The 17,257-nt window shown below is 38.0% G+C and overlaps 1 protein-coding gene across 8 annotated transcripts in view; it reads left to right on the top strand.

Annotated features, from left to right (window-relative positions):
* The window catches only part of SORCS2 (sortilin related VPS10 domain containing receptor 2), a 548,756-nt gene that overhangs the window by 499,386 nt on the left and 32,113 nt on the right, over positions 1-17,257 (top strand). For all 8 annotated transcript variants that reach the window (XM_030491464.1, XM_030491462.1, XM_030491463.1 and 5 more), the window contains 6 exons: positions 5,118-5,238; positions 6,607-6,740; positions 7,360-7,488; positions 8,874-9,045; positions 12,467-12,653; positions 16,628-16,761. In XM_030491464.1, coding sequence (XP_030347324.1) covers positions 5,118-5,238; positions 6,607-6,740; positions 7,360-7,488; positions 8,874-9,045; positions 12,467-12,653; positions 16,628-16,761 — 877 coding nt within the window. The remainder of the gene's footprint in view (positions 1-5,117; positions 5,239-6,606; positions 6,741-7,359; positions 7,489-8,873; positions 9,046-12,466; positions 12,654-16,627; positions 16,762-17,257) is intronic.

Below are 17,257 nucleotides of genomic sequence, written 5' to 3'. Positions count from 1 at the left end.
GTTAAAATTATGGATCACAAATTCTTGCAAATAAAACTAAATTAATTTCCAAGGTAATTGGAATTTCTTTCAAAAATTATTTATCACAGTATCATCTTTCATAGTTTCAACAGAATTTATTTGATGGCTTTCTAATGAAATATAATTAATCAGAGGAAGGTTTTAGTAGCTTATGAATTACTATCATCTTGATATTTAACTTCTTATCATCAGTTACACTAGCTGCACTGTTCCAGTTTTTTCCATTCATATGATTTTATTGGACATATATATTTTGCACCTGAGCAATTAGATTGTGATTGCTGTTATGCATTGCTTTATTATAGCTCATGTTTTTGTCTAATCCATTGAATCCTACTTAATACATGCCTACCTTTTTTACTTTGGAAAAATACTTCTTTTTTGTTCTAACGATATTTGGCAATACATTTAAACGGGCCTTTCTGATGTGTCTGCAAAACCCTTTCCTCAATAGGGCAACACGTGTTACTGCAGCAACAGCATTAATAATCATTAAGTCTATTTCGTCAAATGGTTTCTAAGATGGATGCATGTAAGGTGCTGGATTCCTGAGAAAATTTACCCCAGGAATTACAAGGCTGTATGGCTACATTTTTCATGGGGTTTGTGGCTGTACTGGTACACTTCCTTGAATCTCAGGATTGTTACTTAAGGCAAAGAATGATGGAATCAGTGGTGCAGTTACTGTGCTCTGTCAGAACATGGTTTTCAGTCTGTAGAATCAGAGCAGCCCTAATGGAAATGAGTAATTTTTTTTGAAAGAGGCTGGACGAAGAGGCAGAAAAGTTATTTCTGTCTCACTAAAAATCAACAGAGGGGAGGCTTACAGTTCACCCATTGAAGAAGTGCTTTTGCTGTATACACATATAGTTTGTATGTGGCTTCGGTATTGCTCTAGGAGAATTTGCATAATCTCTAGAGTAATTTGTATAGGTTTTGTAACTTTATATAGGATACGGGACTGGGAAATATAATCTCAAAAATTGATCTAACCTCTAGTTCTAATCCTGATTCACTAGTTTCACTAGTTTCTCACTCCAGTGAGGGAGAATAAACAACCTCAATACCTTGTATCATCACCATCACAGAACCACAAAATGGTCGAGGTTGGAAGGGCTCTCTGGAGGCCATTACTGCAGCCAGCAGGACTAAGGAAGTAATAATCCCCCTTTACTCAGCACTGGTGAGGCCGCATCTCGAATCCTGTGTTCAGTTCTGGGCCTCTCACTACAAGAGAGACATTGAGGTGCTGGAGCGGGTCCAGAGAAGAGCAACGAAGCTGGTGAAGGTTCTGGAACACAAGTCTGATGAGGAGCAGCTGAGGGAGCTGGGCTTGTTTAGTCTGGAGAAGAGAAGGCTCAGGGGAGGCCATATTGCTCCTTACAGCTACCTGAAAAGAGGATGGAGCGAGGAGATGGCTGATCTCCCAAGTAACAAGTGATAGGACAAGAGATAATGGCCTCAACCTGCACCAGGGGAGGTTTAGATTGGATATTAGGAGAAATTTCTTCACCGAAAGGGTTGTCAGGCATTGGAACAGACCATCCCTGGAAGTGTTCAAAAAACATGTAGATGAGGCCCTTAATGACATGATTTAGTGATGGACTTAGCAGTCGTGGGGTAACAGTTGGACTTGATTATCTTAAAGGTCTTTTCCAACCTAGCTGATTTTATGATTCTACGATCTTTTCCAACCCCCCTGTTCAACCAGAGCCACCAAGAGCCAGCCACCCAGGACCATTTCCAGGTGGCTTTTGAGTATCTCTAAGAATGGAGACTCCACAACCTCTGTGGGTAACCTGTGCCAATGATTGGTCACCCTCACAGTAAAAAAGTGATTTCCTGATGTTCAGAGGGAATTTCCCATGTTTCAGTTTGTGCCCATTGCCTCTCAGCCCCAGCTCTCTCGGCCTTTTGTCATAGGAGAGATGCTTCAGCTCCTTCCTTCACCATCTTCATGGCCCTTTTTGTTGGACTCCCTCCAGTCTGCCCATATCTCTCATACTGAGGAGCCCAGAACTGGATGCAGCACTCAAGTGTGACCTCACCAGTGCTGAGGAGAAGGAATTAGAGAATTGTGCAGCTGTATCTTAAGTTTATTAATCATTGTCCTTCCTGGGTTTTGCCCTTCCTCCAGGTCTCTTTGAAGACAACTCTTCAACCTATAACAAGAATTTGAAGACATTTTGTTGTACTTCTCATCTTTTCCAGAGAAAAACCCAATCCTTTCAATCTTTCTTCATTAGTTATATTCTCTAAGCAGCTTATAAGCCATCCTTGCCCCTCTTCATTTTTAGTGGGTGTGTAAATATGCATATAACATGCATATATGTCTGCCAAATTTTAGGTGTTTATTATTTGACCACATGGGTGTTAATAAAAATATTGACTGTGGACCCATCATATCTTTGTGCTACATATCTCAAAATACTTCTCTGTTTCTGTTTTGAAAATGGATGCTTCTGATTAGATATGTACTCCCATTCCTCATTACAGTGATTTTATCTGCACTGATGCTTTCTTTTTTATGTTGCGACAATGTCAGCTAGAACTGTGTAACAGTTTTAACAAAGGTCAAAATATACTATATTTTCTCCTTTATCCACTAAGCCAGTTACCCTGTAAAAGAAGTAAATTACATTAGTTTGACATGATTTGGTTTTGACAAATCCATGGTGGCTGTTATCATTTTAATTATCTCCAAGGTACTTATAAGTGGGTAGCTTAATAATTTGTTTGGTATCTTTGTGGATACCAAAATTAATTCTTTAACTCCCTGGGCTCTGTTTTGTGTATATGGTTATATAAACAGACACACACATACATGTGTGTCTGTTCCCTCCCTATATGTGTGTGCGCGTGCTCACATGTATATATATATGTGTGTACATATGTGAAAGGTTTCCCTTTCCATAAGCATCTGCAATCACCCTCTGTGAGGTCTCAAAGATAATTATCAATAGTTCAGTGATTATTCTGTTCTGTATTGAACTCAAGCATCCATCTCCTTTCCTCTCCTTTTCTGACTAATCTGCCTGAAATAGCTAACACGAAGAAAATGTCATTTATTCATAGAAAATACCTTTTTGAGGCAGGAGTAAAGATTTGACAGGACTTGGCTCTTTGCACTTGAACATATTTGTTGATAAATGAGTTAATAAATGTAACCAATTTGTAAAGATTTGTGGTGTCTAAAGAATCATTTTTGAGGTGTATAAGCTGTATAAGCACAAAGTGAAGTCTGCCTTATGTTAATACCTTGTATAGAGGAAAAAAATATTTTAAAAAGCAAAAAATACAGGTATTTAGCATACAAAAGACACTTCATGCCTGTCAGCAAAGCTAGTCATATTGAAGCAGGCATTGTGGAAAAGCATGAGACCACCTAAGTAGTCACTTTATTGAATATGTAGCTACAAGTGATTAAGATTATACGGTGACAGCAGCTCTCAGGATCTAGCTGAACCAGAAAAAAGGAACCAAACCTGTAGGTCTCAGTGAGAGAAGTGGGACCACACACCTATGTGCACATATAGCCACATTGTTTAATTTTTGTGTATTGTTCCTACTTCTAAGGCGTGGCTACATTTAGAAGGAAAGTAGATGATCCAAGTCCTTTAATCTCAGAGCCTTACAAGAAAAGAGGAAGACATACAAACTAAATGCACGTTCCTGTTTAGTTAAGTGTACTTCTGATGGTGAAGTTTCCTGTGAGCATGGATTATTCAGTCACTATAGTGTGAACAGTATGGGAAATAATCTGTAGATATCTACATCTCTGTGCTATGGCTGAGAAGCAAGGACATGAGAAAGAAAAGGGAGAAATTACTGTACATCTTTGGTCTCTACAACTATTTTTCAGCCTCTTTGGTAGACTTCAGAGCTCTACATCCATCTACCAGGAAAGATGCTTAGTGTGATGATGTTGCCTCTGTGCTGCAGAGAATCCACTACTTCTGAACTTCTGGTCTACCCTAGTTCCACTTCGAACCTGGTATTCAGGACAAGAGAAATGACTGTGAACAGCAGAATGCTTTTAGCAAAACTGTACCATTCCTGCTGTGTCTGGATTTGGACAAAACTGAGGGCAAAACAAAAGAAATGAATTAGTTTAGAGAATGCTACTAAATCTTGAAACATGAACTCTGTGCAGTATGAAATGCACAGAAATTGTTGGCTTCAGAATCAAGCTTAAATTCTTTGGCAAGTAAGTCACATCACATAAGCCTGATACAAACCACAAATACGTTTGACTTTTGCCCAAATAGAGCCTTTATCCTTTTTAATTTGTTGCTGGATGTCATACTTAACCATTTTGTTTTGGAAATAAATATTCTGACTTTGAAAATTTTGGCTGCTTTGAAAATGCAGTTTGTTTTTTAAAGCAATGAGATCTCCTTTCTTTTTTTCCCCCTTCCCTAAAAGAAATTTACAGTTTGTGACTGGTTTTTGTAATACATTGGACTAGCTGAAATGAAGAGGAGACCCAAGAGTTCCTCAGCACAATGTGTAAATGTAGTGTATTCCTTAGAAATAAATACAATTTCATGATACTGCTGTGAGTTTAAACAATAGCAGATTGCCATCTGAAATTTGTAGAAGTTAAAAACGAAACAAACCCCCCACAAACAAAACCAACAAATAACTGAAGAAGTTGCACTATAATCAGAAAGAATGAGTGACAGAGCTGGAAACTGATTCTGGTGATCCTTGGTTCTGCTCCCTGATCTGATCTCCCTGTCAAAATGTGAGAGTTCTGTGTTTCATATTACAAGATAATAGACAAAGATGTTGGGTTCCAAATTAGAAATGCTTGTATATTTCCAATGAAATTATTGGATAATTTGCTGGGGAAAAAACCCAACTTGAATCTATGAGCTATATTTTTTGTTCATTGTAAAGGTTTGTGGACAATTAGCAAGTGTTTTCTAACTATGACTTTGTATATGAAGAGGAATGAAAGTGGAAGAAAAACTAACCAGGGACTTTTTAGTAGGGAACCTACTATAGCAAGGAAAAGATAGAAGTGAAAATTTGAACCTCAGATGTATGGTATTTATTTGCAGTAAGATTTTGCTTTTGATCTTTTTGTTCAGAGTCTTTGGACATATAAGCTACCGTTCAGACTGGGAACTGGTAAAGGTGGACTTCAGACCATCCTTCCCCAGAGAGTGTACTGATGATGATTATGAGTCTTGGGACCTCAAAAATCTACAGGTATTCAGTCTTACGTTAACTGCCACAACTTTTCCATAGCTTTCATATTCATGTAGAACTGTGTGCTAGGAAAATATTTTCAAATAGCATTTGGATGCTACATCTCCAGCTTTGATCTCCATATGTTGGTATTTGCTGATTTTACAATAGTTTAAAATGGGAGAGGATTTTATGTTCCCTTCAGTTGTGTGATCTGTGTCCTGGGAAAGACAGAAGTGTATCTGGTGGTCTGCCATAATAAGAGGTGGTCCTGCTGGACTGAGAAGCATATACCATAAACTAGAGCATGTAATATTGATTGAAGCAATTTCAACATGCATTTGTGTGTTCTGCCAACTTCCTGACCACATACTGTACTCATACATAAATTGCCATGAGTAAAGTCCATTCCAGAAGTAATTTAGGTTATCAGTGGACCAATCAGGTAATGGAGTCCAGTTGTTTTGGCCAATACCATTTCTGCAGTAATGCATTAAGGCTGTGCTAATCCTGGTGCTCTGGCCAAATCCAATTTTGGGAAGCTACCTTCTCTGTATGATGTATTGACTGAATAGACTAATGTGAGGGTTTGATTTTTGTTTTTTGTTCTTTGTTATTGGTTTTTTGTTTTGGGTTTTTTTTTTCATAAAATGGAATGTGTCATATTTATTCATAATAATTCCGATTACAATGTTTTGATTCTTCCAGTACATTTATTCTCTCTCTGCAGGGTTGGATTTTTTTGGCTTATGGCTGTGCTTCTCCAGCTCTCATTTGCTAGTTCTCATGCCTAATTTTACACTACTTGTTTGGGAATGCTGTGTATTTACAAGGAATGTTATGCAGATTTAGGCTACAGAGTAACAGTATCTTGGGATATTGGCATTGAATTGTCTTTCAGAAATTATAAACTACTAAAATGACTTTGACAGAGTACTGGCTGCTGCACGGTTGCCAGTGGAGTGTATGCAGATAGTCTTAATTCTACCTGTGTCTTCATGGTTGGTGCTTCTTGTTGACTGCCAACACGAGACATGGTGATTTAACTAGAACTTCAGCCATCTGCATCCATGCTGTATTTTTAAATGGCCAGTTATAGGGTTGTGCCTAGGTTGTGCACACATGAAACTTGTGTTAAATTGAACTTGAATTTTCAGGAATATCTTTGGATTTGTGCCCTGAAATATAGTGTATGTTACAACTCTGTAATGGCCCATTACTCTACAGCCATGGATATGAGACTTTTCTATACCTGTACATTTGAATATAAGAGCGTTGATACAAGTTTATAGTCTTAGTAGCAAGACCAGACTTTCTCAGAACGACATAAGGTCACATCTGTGTGATGTAGGTTACAGTGTGCAATAAGTCCAGTGCTTTGATGTTCAGGGTGATCGTTGCATCATGGGCCAGCAGAGGAGCTTTCGAAAGAGGAAGATTACATCATGGTGCATTAAAGGGAGAAGTTTCACATCAGCTCTCACATCCAAAGTTTGTGAATGTGTGAACTCTGATTTCTTATGGTGAGTCTGTCTGTGGACCTTTTGATTTATTGCTATTAAATAGTTACTTAGAGTTTGAGAAGGATTTATTTTCTTCCTTTTGTCTCTCTCCCCACATATCCATGTATAAATAAATACGCAGTCCGTTCTTTGAATAGCATGTTGCTTTTGCATTTGCCTTTGTTTAAAAACACTGCCATGTTTTAAGTATTTGTTCTACCTGACTGAACAAATCCTGATGTTTTTCTCTATTGATCAAGACTTGAAAAATGACCATTGGATTGATTTGTAAGGCGAGCAAACCCTTTCTATTTGCAAATGAAGCAAAAAAGGAAAAAACCCAACCCAGAATAAATATGTTGGTCTGAGTGGCAAAGAAAACCTTTTAAAAATCTAAGCTACCAAGAGTTAATTTTGCAGAACTGAGAAAGTAATTGCAGCCGGTTTTTCCTCCAAGTGTACACAACTCCTGTTGAAATTAGACTTAGAACGGAATTGGCTTCGTCAACTTGCGTGTTCAGCTGGTAGAATACTACTACAAAAATCTTTTTACTCTTAAAAAAGTAGTCTCATCCACCCCAAATGAGACTGCTGAATGAAGTGGGGTTGAAGTAACACAGTTGGTGTTGATATTTTTCAGTGATTATGGGTTTGAGCGCTCTGCACCTCTGAAGTCAGAGTCCAGCAAATGCTTTGCTGACTTCTGGTTTAACCCAGAAGCACCTCCAGAAGACTGTGTGCTGGGGCAGGCATACACCAGCAGCACTGGGTAAGCTGATTTTGCGTTTAACTGGCTTGCAGAGGCTTCCAGAGATGAGGAGAACATTCCGACCAAGGGCCACAAAAGTGGTTTGAAGGAAATGTAAATAAGGCAAACTGGAGAAACTGGGAAATGCAGAAGTTCTGACTCTGATTAAGAACATATGCAGAAGCTGCCTGCAAACTAATGAAAGAGAAATACCACTTTACATGTTCACAGCAGTTCAAAAACTAATCCATTTGAGAAGAGGGGGAGCTGTCTTCTTATTATTTTTTCCTATAATTTTTTGTGATGTTTTGCAGCCATTGTTAGGAATGTCCATTCAGAGCCTTTTCTTTTAGCCCTTTGCTTAGGTTCAAACCAATTTTCAGTTTGAATTCAAGTAATTACTCTAAGGAGCCAGTATCATCTCACAGAACTTCCCACTTCACTTCTATAGGGGTAAGGAGTTCTGTGGAGAATAGATTCTTTTCCTGACCATATGGGCCACTCAGAATCAAAGGAAAGCTTCAGTAACTGTAAACAATACAGCATAGAATATGCAGTACAATGTAGTCTGACGTCTGTGCTGAGAATAACTTGCAGCTGGCATCTATTCTGGCTTATCATAACATCATCTCAGTCGGTTGTGGAGATGAGAACCAAACGATGAAATGTCAAATCTGGCAATAGAATCACAGTCTCTGTGTATATTTGCCTTACCGAGGAAAATGATGCCTTTTGGGTTGAGGCTGACAGCTATGGTATACAGTATAGGAATTCAAAAGAGTGAAATCTGACTCCAATTTTAAAGGATGTTTAAGAATAACATACCTGAGTGAAAATGGTAAATAATTACTGTACACATGCAATATTCCATTATTATTTCTTTAAAAGTGTTAGGTTTTTCACTCTTTTATACTGCTATGTTAAATAAATGCTTTTAAGTGTTTTAAGAAATGCATAGATTTGAAAACAGCAGTTAAGCACTTGGTTCTGGGTTAATGCAGAAGCTGCTTAGTCTAATTTCTTCTGTTCTTTGGGGTTTGAACCAGGACCTCTATAGCATTGGGGACTGCTGAATACTAGGAAAGGGTGTGGCAGAGAGGACAGCAGACTACCTAGCTCCTGGAGGGCTGCTCAGGCATGTTTCTAAATTCAAAAAGGCAGATTCTTCCAACGCATACAAGTGAAATCATCATCATGCTCCATACCCTCTTTCTTCAACAGGTTTTACTCAGTAAAGGCAATGTCCCTTATCAAAGTATTTGCATCATGAATTCGTTTTGATCGTCTGTAATCTTGTCTGTTTGTGAACACAAGAAATATTCATTAGCTATCATCACACTCGCATTCAGCGCCTCTGATGGCATTCTCCTCTGATTCACCGTGCCCGCTGTGTACTGTTTTTGCAGGTACAGGAAAGTTATTTCTAATGTGTGTGAAGGTGGCGTAGACCTGCAGCAGAATTTAGCGCAGCATATGTGTCCATTGATTGCTCCCAAAGGACTTCAGATCAGCATCAGAGAAGAAAGCCTGGCCATTAAGCCTGGGGAAGACATCACCTTCATTGTCAGACAAGAGCAGGTAGAAATAAACACTGGCTTTACAAAAGTTTCCTTGCTATTTTCAGGGTTCATTTCCCTCCTCCCTACTTTGCTGCTGAATAAAGATTAATTTGTGCTTGAGACAAAGATGAATAACTCTCTAAATATTGAAACTTCTGTTTTCAAGTGAATCAGACAAGGCAGTAAGCTCAGTAAACCACCACATTCTGTCCACAGAACAGGATTTGTCTCCTCAGCAGCATAGTCAGTAATTATTCCTTAAAGGCAACAGCTTCTTGCAAAATCAAAGGAACTAAATTGCCAAAGTCTCCTTGGACTGAAAATTTCAGCTACTGTATCAGAGAAGAACAGAAATGCAGACAACATTTAATATTCTGATTTAAGTAGTTTTGAGAATCTGCCTTTCAGAAAGGAATGAGGCAAAGCTTTACAGAAATCAGCAAACAGCACAGCATAAGAACGTTTATTATATATTAGCTGTGTTCCTAGAGATATGGGTTTTTTTTCTGTTTATTAAGAGAGACAATGCCCTAAGGCCCTGACCAACAGCAGTGAGTAACTTTTGGATGAATTGTTTGCTGTGGGTATATTTCCTAATGCTTGTTTTTTAGCATTAAGCTATAACTGCTGTGCTCAGGTTACCACAGTGTTGTACTTCCTGGCTAACCCCACTGATTTGCAGGAACTTGAAGAAAGTTCACACATTTTGGCAAACCTGTGCCATATAAATCAGGCACTTGGGATTAATTTCTGTAATGGAATCAAGAAGGTTATGTGCTGAACACCAGGCTGCTTAACGCTTCATAGGCTCTGCATCCCAATGCTTGCAGTGCCTCAACAGTTTGTGTGGCAAATTATGCTGCCTTTTCTTTTTAGGATTTGTTTGGAAATGTTTATTGTAAGAATAGAGCATTTGGTTGCAATTTGGACTCCTAATGATTTTGACTGGCAGTTTGACTATTTTCCTACTGAAGCTTTCATGAACTTCTGTGGCAGTAAGGAAAGCATTTAAAACTGTTCAAAAATCTTCAGAAGTGAGGGATGTGGAAGGGAATCCCGTGCTGTGTTTTCTGATGAAGTCTTTGCTCAGTACATCGAAGTGGAAGGCAGATTTAGAAGAAAGGTGGCAGTTTGCTGCCCCCTATGGCTAAGAATAATATTTATACTCAAATGTCCTGAAGCGTTGTTTAGGATTTAATCTATACAACAAAGCCTAAGGAGAATTCATAACAATTATTGAGTTTAGGAAACAGCTCTACTAGGATAAAGCAAAACATACCACTTTCTCTGCTGAACAAAATTGATTTACTTGTTTATGTGAATGCATGTTACTAGGTGCAGGACATCAGGAAGTAAAGAAAACAGACTTTGGTATGTTTTGACAGTTTACAAGTGACCTTAGAAATAATAATTTATAGTTATAATTATTTTTTCCTAAATTCTGTTGGCTGAATGTATAAATAAATAATGTCATGACAATCATCTATTTTGCATGGAAGAAGCAGCCCCAATTCCTTTTAAATTTAGCTGCATTTTCCCTGTGTAACTCTTCTGTTATGTGTCCACTGCTCCCTGTCTTTTCTAGTCAGGGAAACAGAAAGTGCCTTGATGTTTTGAAGACAGCACTCTTATCTTAATAGTAGGGAAGCTGTTAGAATAGAACACTGAGAAGAGAAAAAGAGAAGCTTGCATCCATTGGCTTTCAACACTGGTTTCTGTCTCACCTGGAAAAAATATGCATGTGTACTTCTTATCATAAGAAAGAGTGAACAAGAACTGTTTGCAAGCTAATATCATCTAAAGAGATTCTACTTACTGGCACATTGCTGGCAAGAAGACATCTCTTTTGCATTAAACTTTAATAACATTATCTCCTCTGCTAAATTTTAGTCATCTGTTGTCAAAAGAAAGATGTTATTTGACAAAAAATATTCACAGTGAAGAAGCTTTTAAGTTCCTTTATGTGTATTGAAATATGGTGTTTAGATATTTGATAACCCTATAGGTTCCTTATTATGGGTATTCTTTTACATTATAAGCAGTGGTCTTTCATCTGATAAAACATGGAGGAAAATCAACCAAACTGCAAAATAATAGAAAGAGGAAATAATAGTATGTTTTCCTTCCCTTTGTAATGCCAGGGTACGTAAATCCTAGGCTTTGTTGCCTCCTTTGATTTTACATTAGTGCTGCCTTCTGGGATTACATTTTGATATAAACTTATTTCAGAGAGTGGCTTATGGGGAAGTGATTTTTGAATACTTCGAAACGTGTCAACCCTCTGGTCTGATGGCCATTCAGGTCACCTGATTAGCATATGAATGTATACATTGCTTTCCTAGAGGCAATGAAGATTTTTAAACCAACACTGTGTTTTCACAATACAGAGGATTTTCTACCAGCCTGGCCCTGCAACCTTTTTTAATTGTATGACTGTGATGGCTGTGTGCTGTGGCAAGCAGGGAGGAACATATTGCTGAAGACTACCGAGGATGCAGGGCAGCTCGCTAAGGCAGTGCTGCCAGGAGTATTGAGAAAGTGTTGCGGCTAGCAGTTGAAATGAATTTTCCTTTGACTCCATCCACATCACCAGTCAACATAGCAAAAGCCTGACTTCTCTCCTGAGCAGCCACACCATGACATGAGTGATGGGCATATGTTTGTCCTCTGACAATAGTATCAGTCTGGTAGTATTTTAGGCCTGAGTTTAGGAAGACAGTGTGATTTAAAGGAGCACTTAGCAGAAGTACAATAAAATAAATTCTGTGAGATGTTTGGCATGACGGAATTAGTTGGCTGGACTTCTAAACCCTTTCCCAAACCCAGCTCAATAATCTGCTTCATTAAGCATGCATCTGGCATTCTAGACATGCAGGTAGCTTTGTACAATATAGTACAACTCTCTACAAAGGTCCCAGCATGGATCTTGAAGGCCATGTGGTTGGCACGCCAATAGTCTGCTTTAGAAGGTGCTGTGAAGAATGCATAAACTAATTAATTTTATTTTATAATTACATAGGCTAGAAGATCACTGGGTGAGTGGTTATTCACTAAAATAACTATATTTAGTTGTTTGCAATCAAATGATCATCACTGCAGATCCTGGGGCTGCACTGCACCATTGTGTTAGTTAATGTCCAGCTGCATTAAGACAAGAGTGATGATTTCTGTCATACAACTTGGTTAATGGCTTGGGGTGTCTTATTTTAAGGTAGCACCTTACTGTGGAACTTTGATATTTTTTCTATTAATGCACAAAGACCTGTTGCACTAAAATCTTTGCTATGGGTCTAGTGGTTTTACTGCAACTATTGCAGTTGAGTCAAAATATCTGGCTGGGGCTAGAAATGCTATTATGCTTCAGGAAATGGTTATAATCATGTGTTCTGTCTATTTTGGTTCTGGTAATTTAAAATATTTTTTATATGTTTTCCTTTTAGGGTGATGTATTGAATACCAAATACCAGGTAGATCTTGGAGATGGCTTTAAGGCATTATATGTGAACCTTACGATGACTGGAGAACCCATCCGTCACCACTATGAGAATCCTGGGATTTACCGTGTCTCAGTGAAGGCTGAGAATGTGGCTGGGCACGATGAGGCTGTGGTGTTCGTCCAAGTCAACTGTAAATCAGCTCTTTGGTTTTCTTTCTTTTGCTGCAGAGTAAAAGCCTCATGACAGCTATGAAGTAGTAAAGAAGATTGCTAGTCGCAATTAGGAAAAGTGCATATTCTTTTTCAGTAACTTCATGCAGTCTTGCAGTGCTGTGTGTTGCAGAGGCTTGCAAACCTAATGTATTAGGGGGTCAGAGTTAGTTTTGTTTGGACTTGGTAGAAGGATGGTATATTAATCTTTAAAATAGCAAGCATGCCTTGGTTCAGATCTTAGGTTTGATCCATCTTACTGACTCAAGACCCCATTGGCAGTCTTAGCAGCTAAAATTTGACACTTCAAGCTATGTCTTTTTAGGAGCTTCTAGTGTGAAGCAAGTGAACAGACATGTTGAGAAATGTATGAGTTCTTGTATGGTTTAAAAAACAAAATAATCAAAATCTCAGTGTTTCTGAAAGTCAGGCTACTCATTGAAGTACTAGAACCTAGATTTTAGGTAGTTAATTCTTGCAAAGTTTTAAAGTGGTACTTGGGTATATCTTTGTGTTGACAAGCAGTATTACTTGACGTAGACTTCTCTACCTCTCCTTAATTAAGACCTTAAAAACCCCGTCAAACAGATTTAAAATAAAAGAATAGCATGGCACAGGGAATACCATGCACCATTACAAGCTTAATGTACCTCAGTCATCTCATAATTGAAATGAAGAAGGAAAGTTATAACTGGAACTGAATTTTCCTCTTTCTTCAAGATTCAAGACAACTATTGCTTTGCCTCTTTTCAGATGTGTCAAAAACTCAGAAACAAGTAACATCAAAAGAAAAGATGCTCATCTTGCATTCTCCAGGTGTTTGTTTGCCACTGTTGTGGTTGACATGTCTTCCATCCTAATCCCAAAGCAGCGGAAATCGCTGGAGCCATGTACAAGGCTGTGCACATACCTGTGTGCTTTATGTCAGCCTGTCTAGTGACTGCTGATATGTGTATATTTTGCTAGTCAGACTCCTCGAGTTCAGAGTTTCCAGTTCTGGTTTGATTAGCAGATGGTGCCCAGCCCATCATTGCTAATAGCCAATGTCCTCTTAAAACCAAATGGAAAGGATCAGAATTGAATTCTCCACCTCAATTTCATTATCTGTTTCTTTTTCTTTGTTTGCATTTTAAATGATTTTACAACTCCTGAGAGCTCAGATAAATTATTTAGGACTTCACCAATACTTTTTAGGAGCTTCTAGGTACTGAGTAGTAGATTAAGCACAGGAATAGTAGATCCGTACAAGCAATGAACAGCAAAAAACTCTGTGTAACATCCTTTTCTCCGAGGAGAACAACTCACCATTCAGCGAATGATGAGTAAGCCCTGACGGAAAGCAGAACACTGCTTTCTAAAAATGTGCTTCTAGTGTAGCCTACATCAGGATAAACAGTAAAAATAAAAGACGTTGATTGTGTTTTATCCAGTGGATTTGCAAATTGCAGAAGCTAGAGATATTTCTCACAAGTAAAATGACTGGTGCATTAGGAGGACCTTGGTGCTGAAGTGCAGAGGCAGCCAAGTGCTGAAGCAGAATGTGGTCCATTCCTGAGCTTGTCTGTGGATGCGGCTTATGGCTAGAAGACTCATGGAAGCATGTCACCCAGGCCGCTTGAATAAATGCTTTCTATGTGATTTGCTCTCTTCAGTTTTTTAGGTAAATTACAAGGTTTGAGCAAATCAGCTAGCTCAAATTAAACTGCGATTTCTGCATTCTAGATAAACTCCCATAATCATTCAGGGACATTTTTCACTGAAAATATCATGAAAGCAGAATATCATGAAAGCAGAAATGGCCATAGAGTCCTGCTTTCACTCTATCTCCAGCTGATGTATTCCTAGGGAATTTTTTCAGGGACAAATGGCATAGGGAATATTTTTTACTCCTGACAAGTTCTATTACTCTGGGATGCCCTATATCGCAGGACAATTATATGAACTTTAGCCTGTCATCCAGGTCTGATCCAGATCACACAATTTACAACTTGTTAATGAACTGTAAAAGAAATTAGAGCAAGTCTGATACTATAAATGTGAGTAGATAACCCAAAATAAAAAGAAATGAGGAAGATTTAGGCATACATTTTCATGATACCATAATCTCTATAGTGTGAATAATCAGGAAGCTTTGAAAACTACACTGAAATTGTAGCTTCGTTAAACAGAAATCATGTAAGTCAACTTCATTCCTAATTGTACGCATTTAAGGGTGCTACGAAGCTTGTTCAAATGCATTATGGAATTGCGTGACTGAGACAAGCAGAAGGACTCACAATAATTATTTTTAGCTCTGTAATATATAAGAATGGCAAACTTGAAATAACAGTCATCATTCAAGTACCAAACAACTTTTCCTCTAAACATTTTGGAAAAGAAAGTAATCTTCTTCAGGAACAAAACCATATCTCACAATAATCAGTTTCCTATGAGAAAATGTAAATTTATGGCAAAATTAAAAGTGATGCAGATCCCTTCAGACTTCTTTGATTTACCTCATCAGAAGGAAAAATCTATTTCTAGGAGGAACAAATTCCTACAATTTCTGAATTTTCCCTCGAAACTCTAGTAATAGGAGGGGCATCTTAACTCCCCCTTGGTAAAGAAGTTATTGAAGAAATCGTTTAATCACCAACCATGTCTTGAATTCATGTGGGTGGTTAAGGAGTCACTAGAGAAAATGTAGAATGAAAGTAGAGCCTAACATTCGGATGAAGCAGCGCACAGGCTGTTGTGGTTAAGTAAGGTGGGAAAAGAGGGTGTACACAGCTCGGACAACTTGCTGTCATAGAAGTTCAGTCAGTTTAGTCAAAGTGAATTAGAAGTGAATGGGCAATGATTCAGTTAATGAAAGAAAGACAGAGCCTTGGGCGACATGGTTTAGTGTGAGGTGTCCCTGCCCATGGCAGGGGGGTTGGAACTAGATGATCTTAAGGTCCTTTCCAACCTTTACTATTCTATGATTCTATGATTCTAAGAGCAAGTCTTTGGAGCGATGTTAATTTCCTTTAAGTTTGCACTGGGATTAAAGACTTCGTGTGAGTTAAAAGATATTTAGAATGGAACAAAAATGGATGGCCTAGAATTCATTCTGTGTAATAAATGCATGTTGAACCATACAACAATTTGATATCCTGGATAGATGTTGCAGCTGAAGTTAAGAAATTCTAGTTATCACAGTATGCTATTATAAAGCTTTTACCTGCAGACGTTCTGAAAAAGATATACTGAAAAACCTCCAAGGGAAAGATTTTCTTTCAATAAAGTTATCGTACTATGAAGCAAAATACAACATTAAGCAGCAGATAAAATCATTGTAATGATGCATTTCTTTCATACAAGTAATAATGTTTACAGCCTTCATAGGCAAAAGTTCAGAAAGAAATAAGCTTACTCTAAGGCACATTTTGGAGTACAGAGGTTATCTGTTTTGATTTCCAAATAAATGTTCCCCTGATGTACACATCTATTTTAAAGCATGCATTAATGAGAGGTTTTGTGTTCTGTGAGCCTAACAGCTGATATTTTATAATGAAAATGAGCAGTCAGCAACATTCCTTTTTAGTTTCTTGCTTTTTCCTTAGCAGTTTCAGGTTTATTAGTTTCTATTTATTTGATCATTTATTACTTAAAAAAGAAAAAAAAAAAAGAAAAAAAAAGCCGAGATTGCTTTTCCCCACTTTATAACTGGGATTAAACCAGTGGATCAGAGAGGTACATTTTGGTGATCTGTCTCATTGCTTTAGGGGTTGGTTTCTGGGGAGCAGGGTGGGAATGGTGTGTTGAAATGAGATCCTTCTAATTATGCCCATAGCTTTCAACACAGATGTAAAAGCAGGAGGGAAGGAAAAGTAATTTCAGGACCTTATGGCGTGCAGCTGAGAGGCTTTGGGGAAAAGAGTCATTAATAAATTGATGGATTCTTGTTCAGTGATATTTTGGGAACTTTGTTCAGCTCCACTGCAGGCTTTAAATTTAGAAGTGATTCCAGTCGTTGGGAGAAACCAGGAGGTGAACCTGACAGCCATCATACTGCCTAAGAACCCTAATTTGACAGTCTTCTACTGGTGGATAGGAAACAATCTACAGGTACATGGATGGTTTTGACTGAGATGATTTTCAATCTCTTTCCAATAAAGGTTGAGTGACACCTTGTACTTCAATAGAAGTACTGCATGTTGCATGACTTCTTTTAGACCATCTTTCATTCCAAATAGCAGGTTATGTCTGGTGGCAAGCAGCATCTAAGTACGCTTGGTTTATCACATACATTTAAGATGTTAATTTCCCTTTATTGCTACTTACATGGAAATGGCAATTTCTCTTCTAGAATTAGTTTGAATTTCTAAACTACTTTCTTTTTTGGAGGAATAACAATTTATTCTGTTTCATTACCCGTGGAAAAGATATTGTGGAGGAGGGTGCATTTGTGATTATAGCATTGGTGAATGATGAGAATTGGATTTATGCACTTCCATGTTGATGAGTACTGTATATTCACTGTACAGACAAATATTTTCTGGGAGTTTAAAATAAGCCGACATATCAAAAATAACTATAATATCTAAGAGGATATGAAAACAGA

Source organism: Strigops habroptila, chromosome 7, assembly GCF_004027225.2.
Source record: "Strigops habroptila isolate Jane chromosome 7, bStrHab1.2.pri, whole genome shotgun sequence".
In the NCBI taxonomy this organism is placed as follows: Eukaryota; Metazoa; Chordata; class Aves; order Psittaciformes; family Psittacidae; genus Strigops; species Strigops habroptila.
Note: the sequence above shows the minus strand (reverse complement) of the source record. Positions and strands in the feature narration are given on the sequence as shown.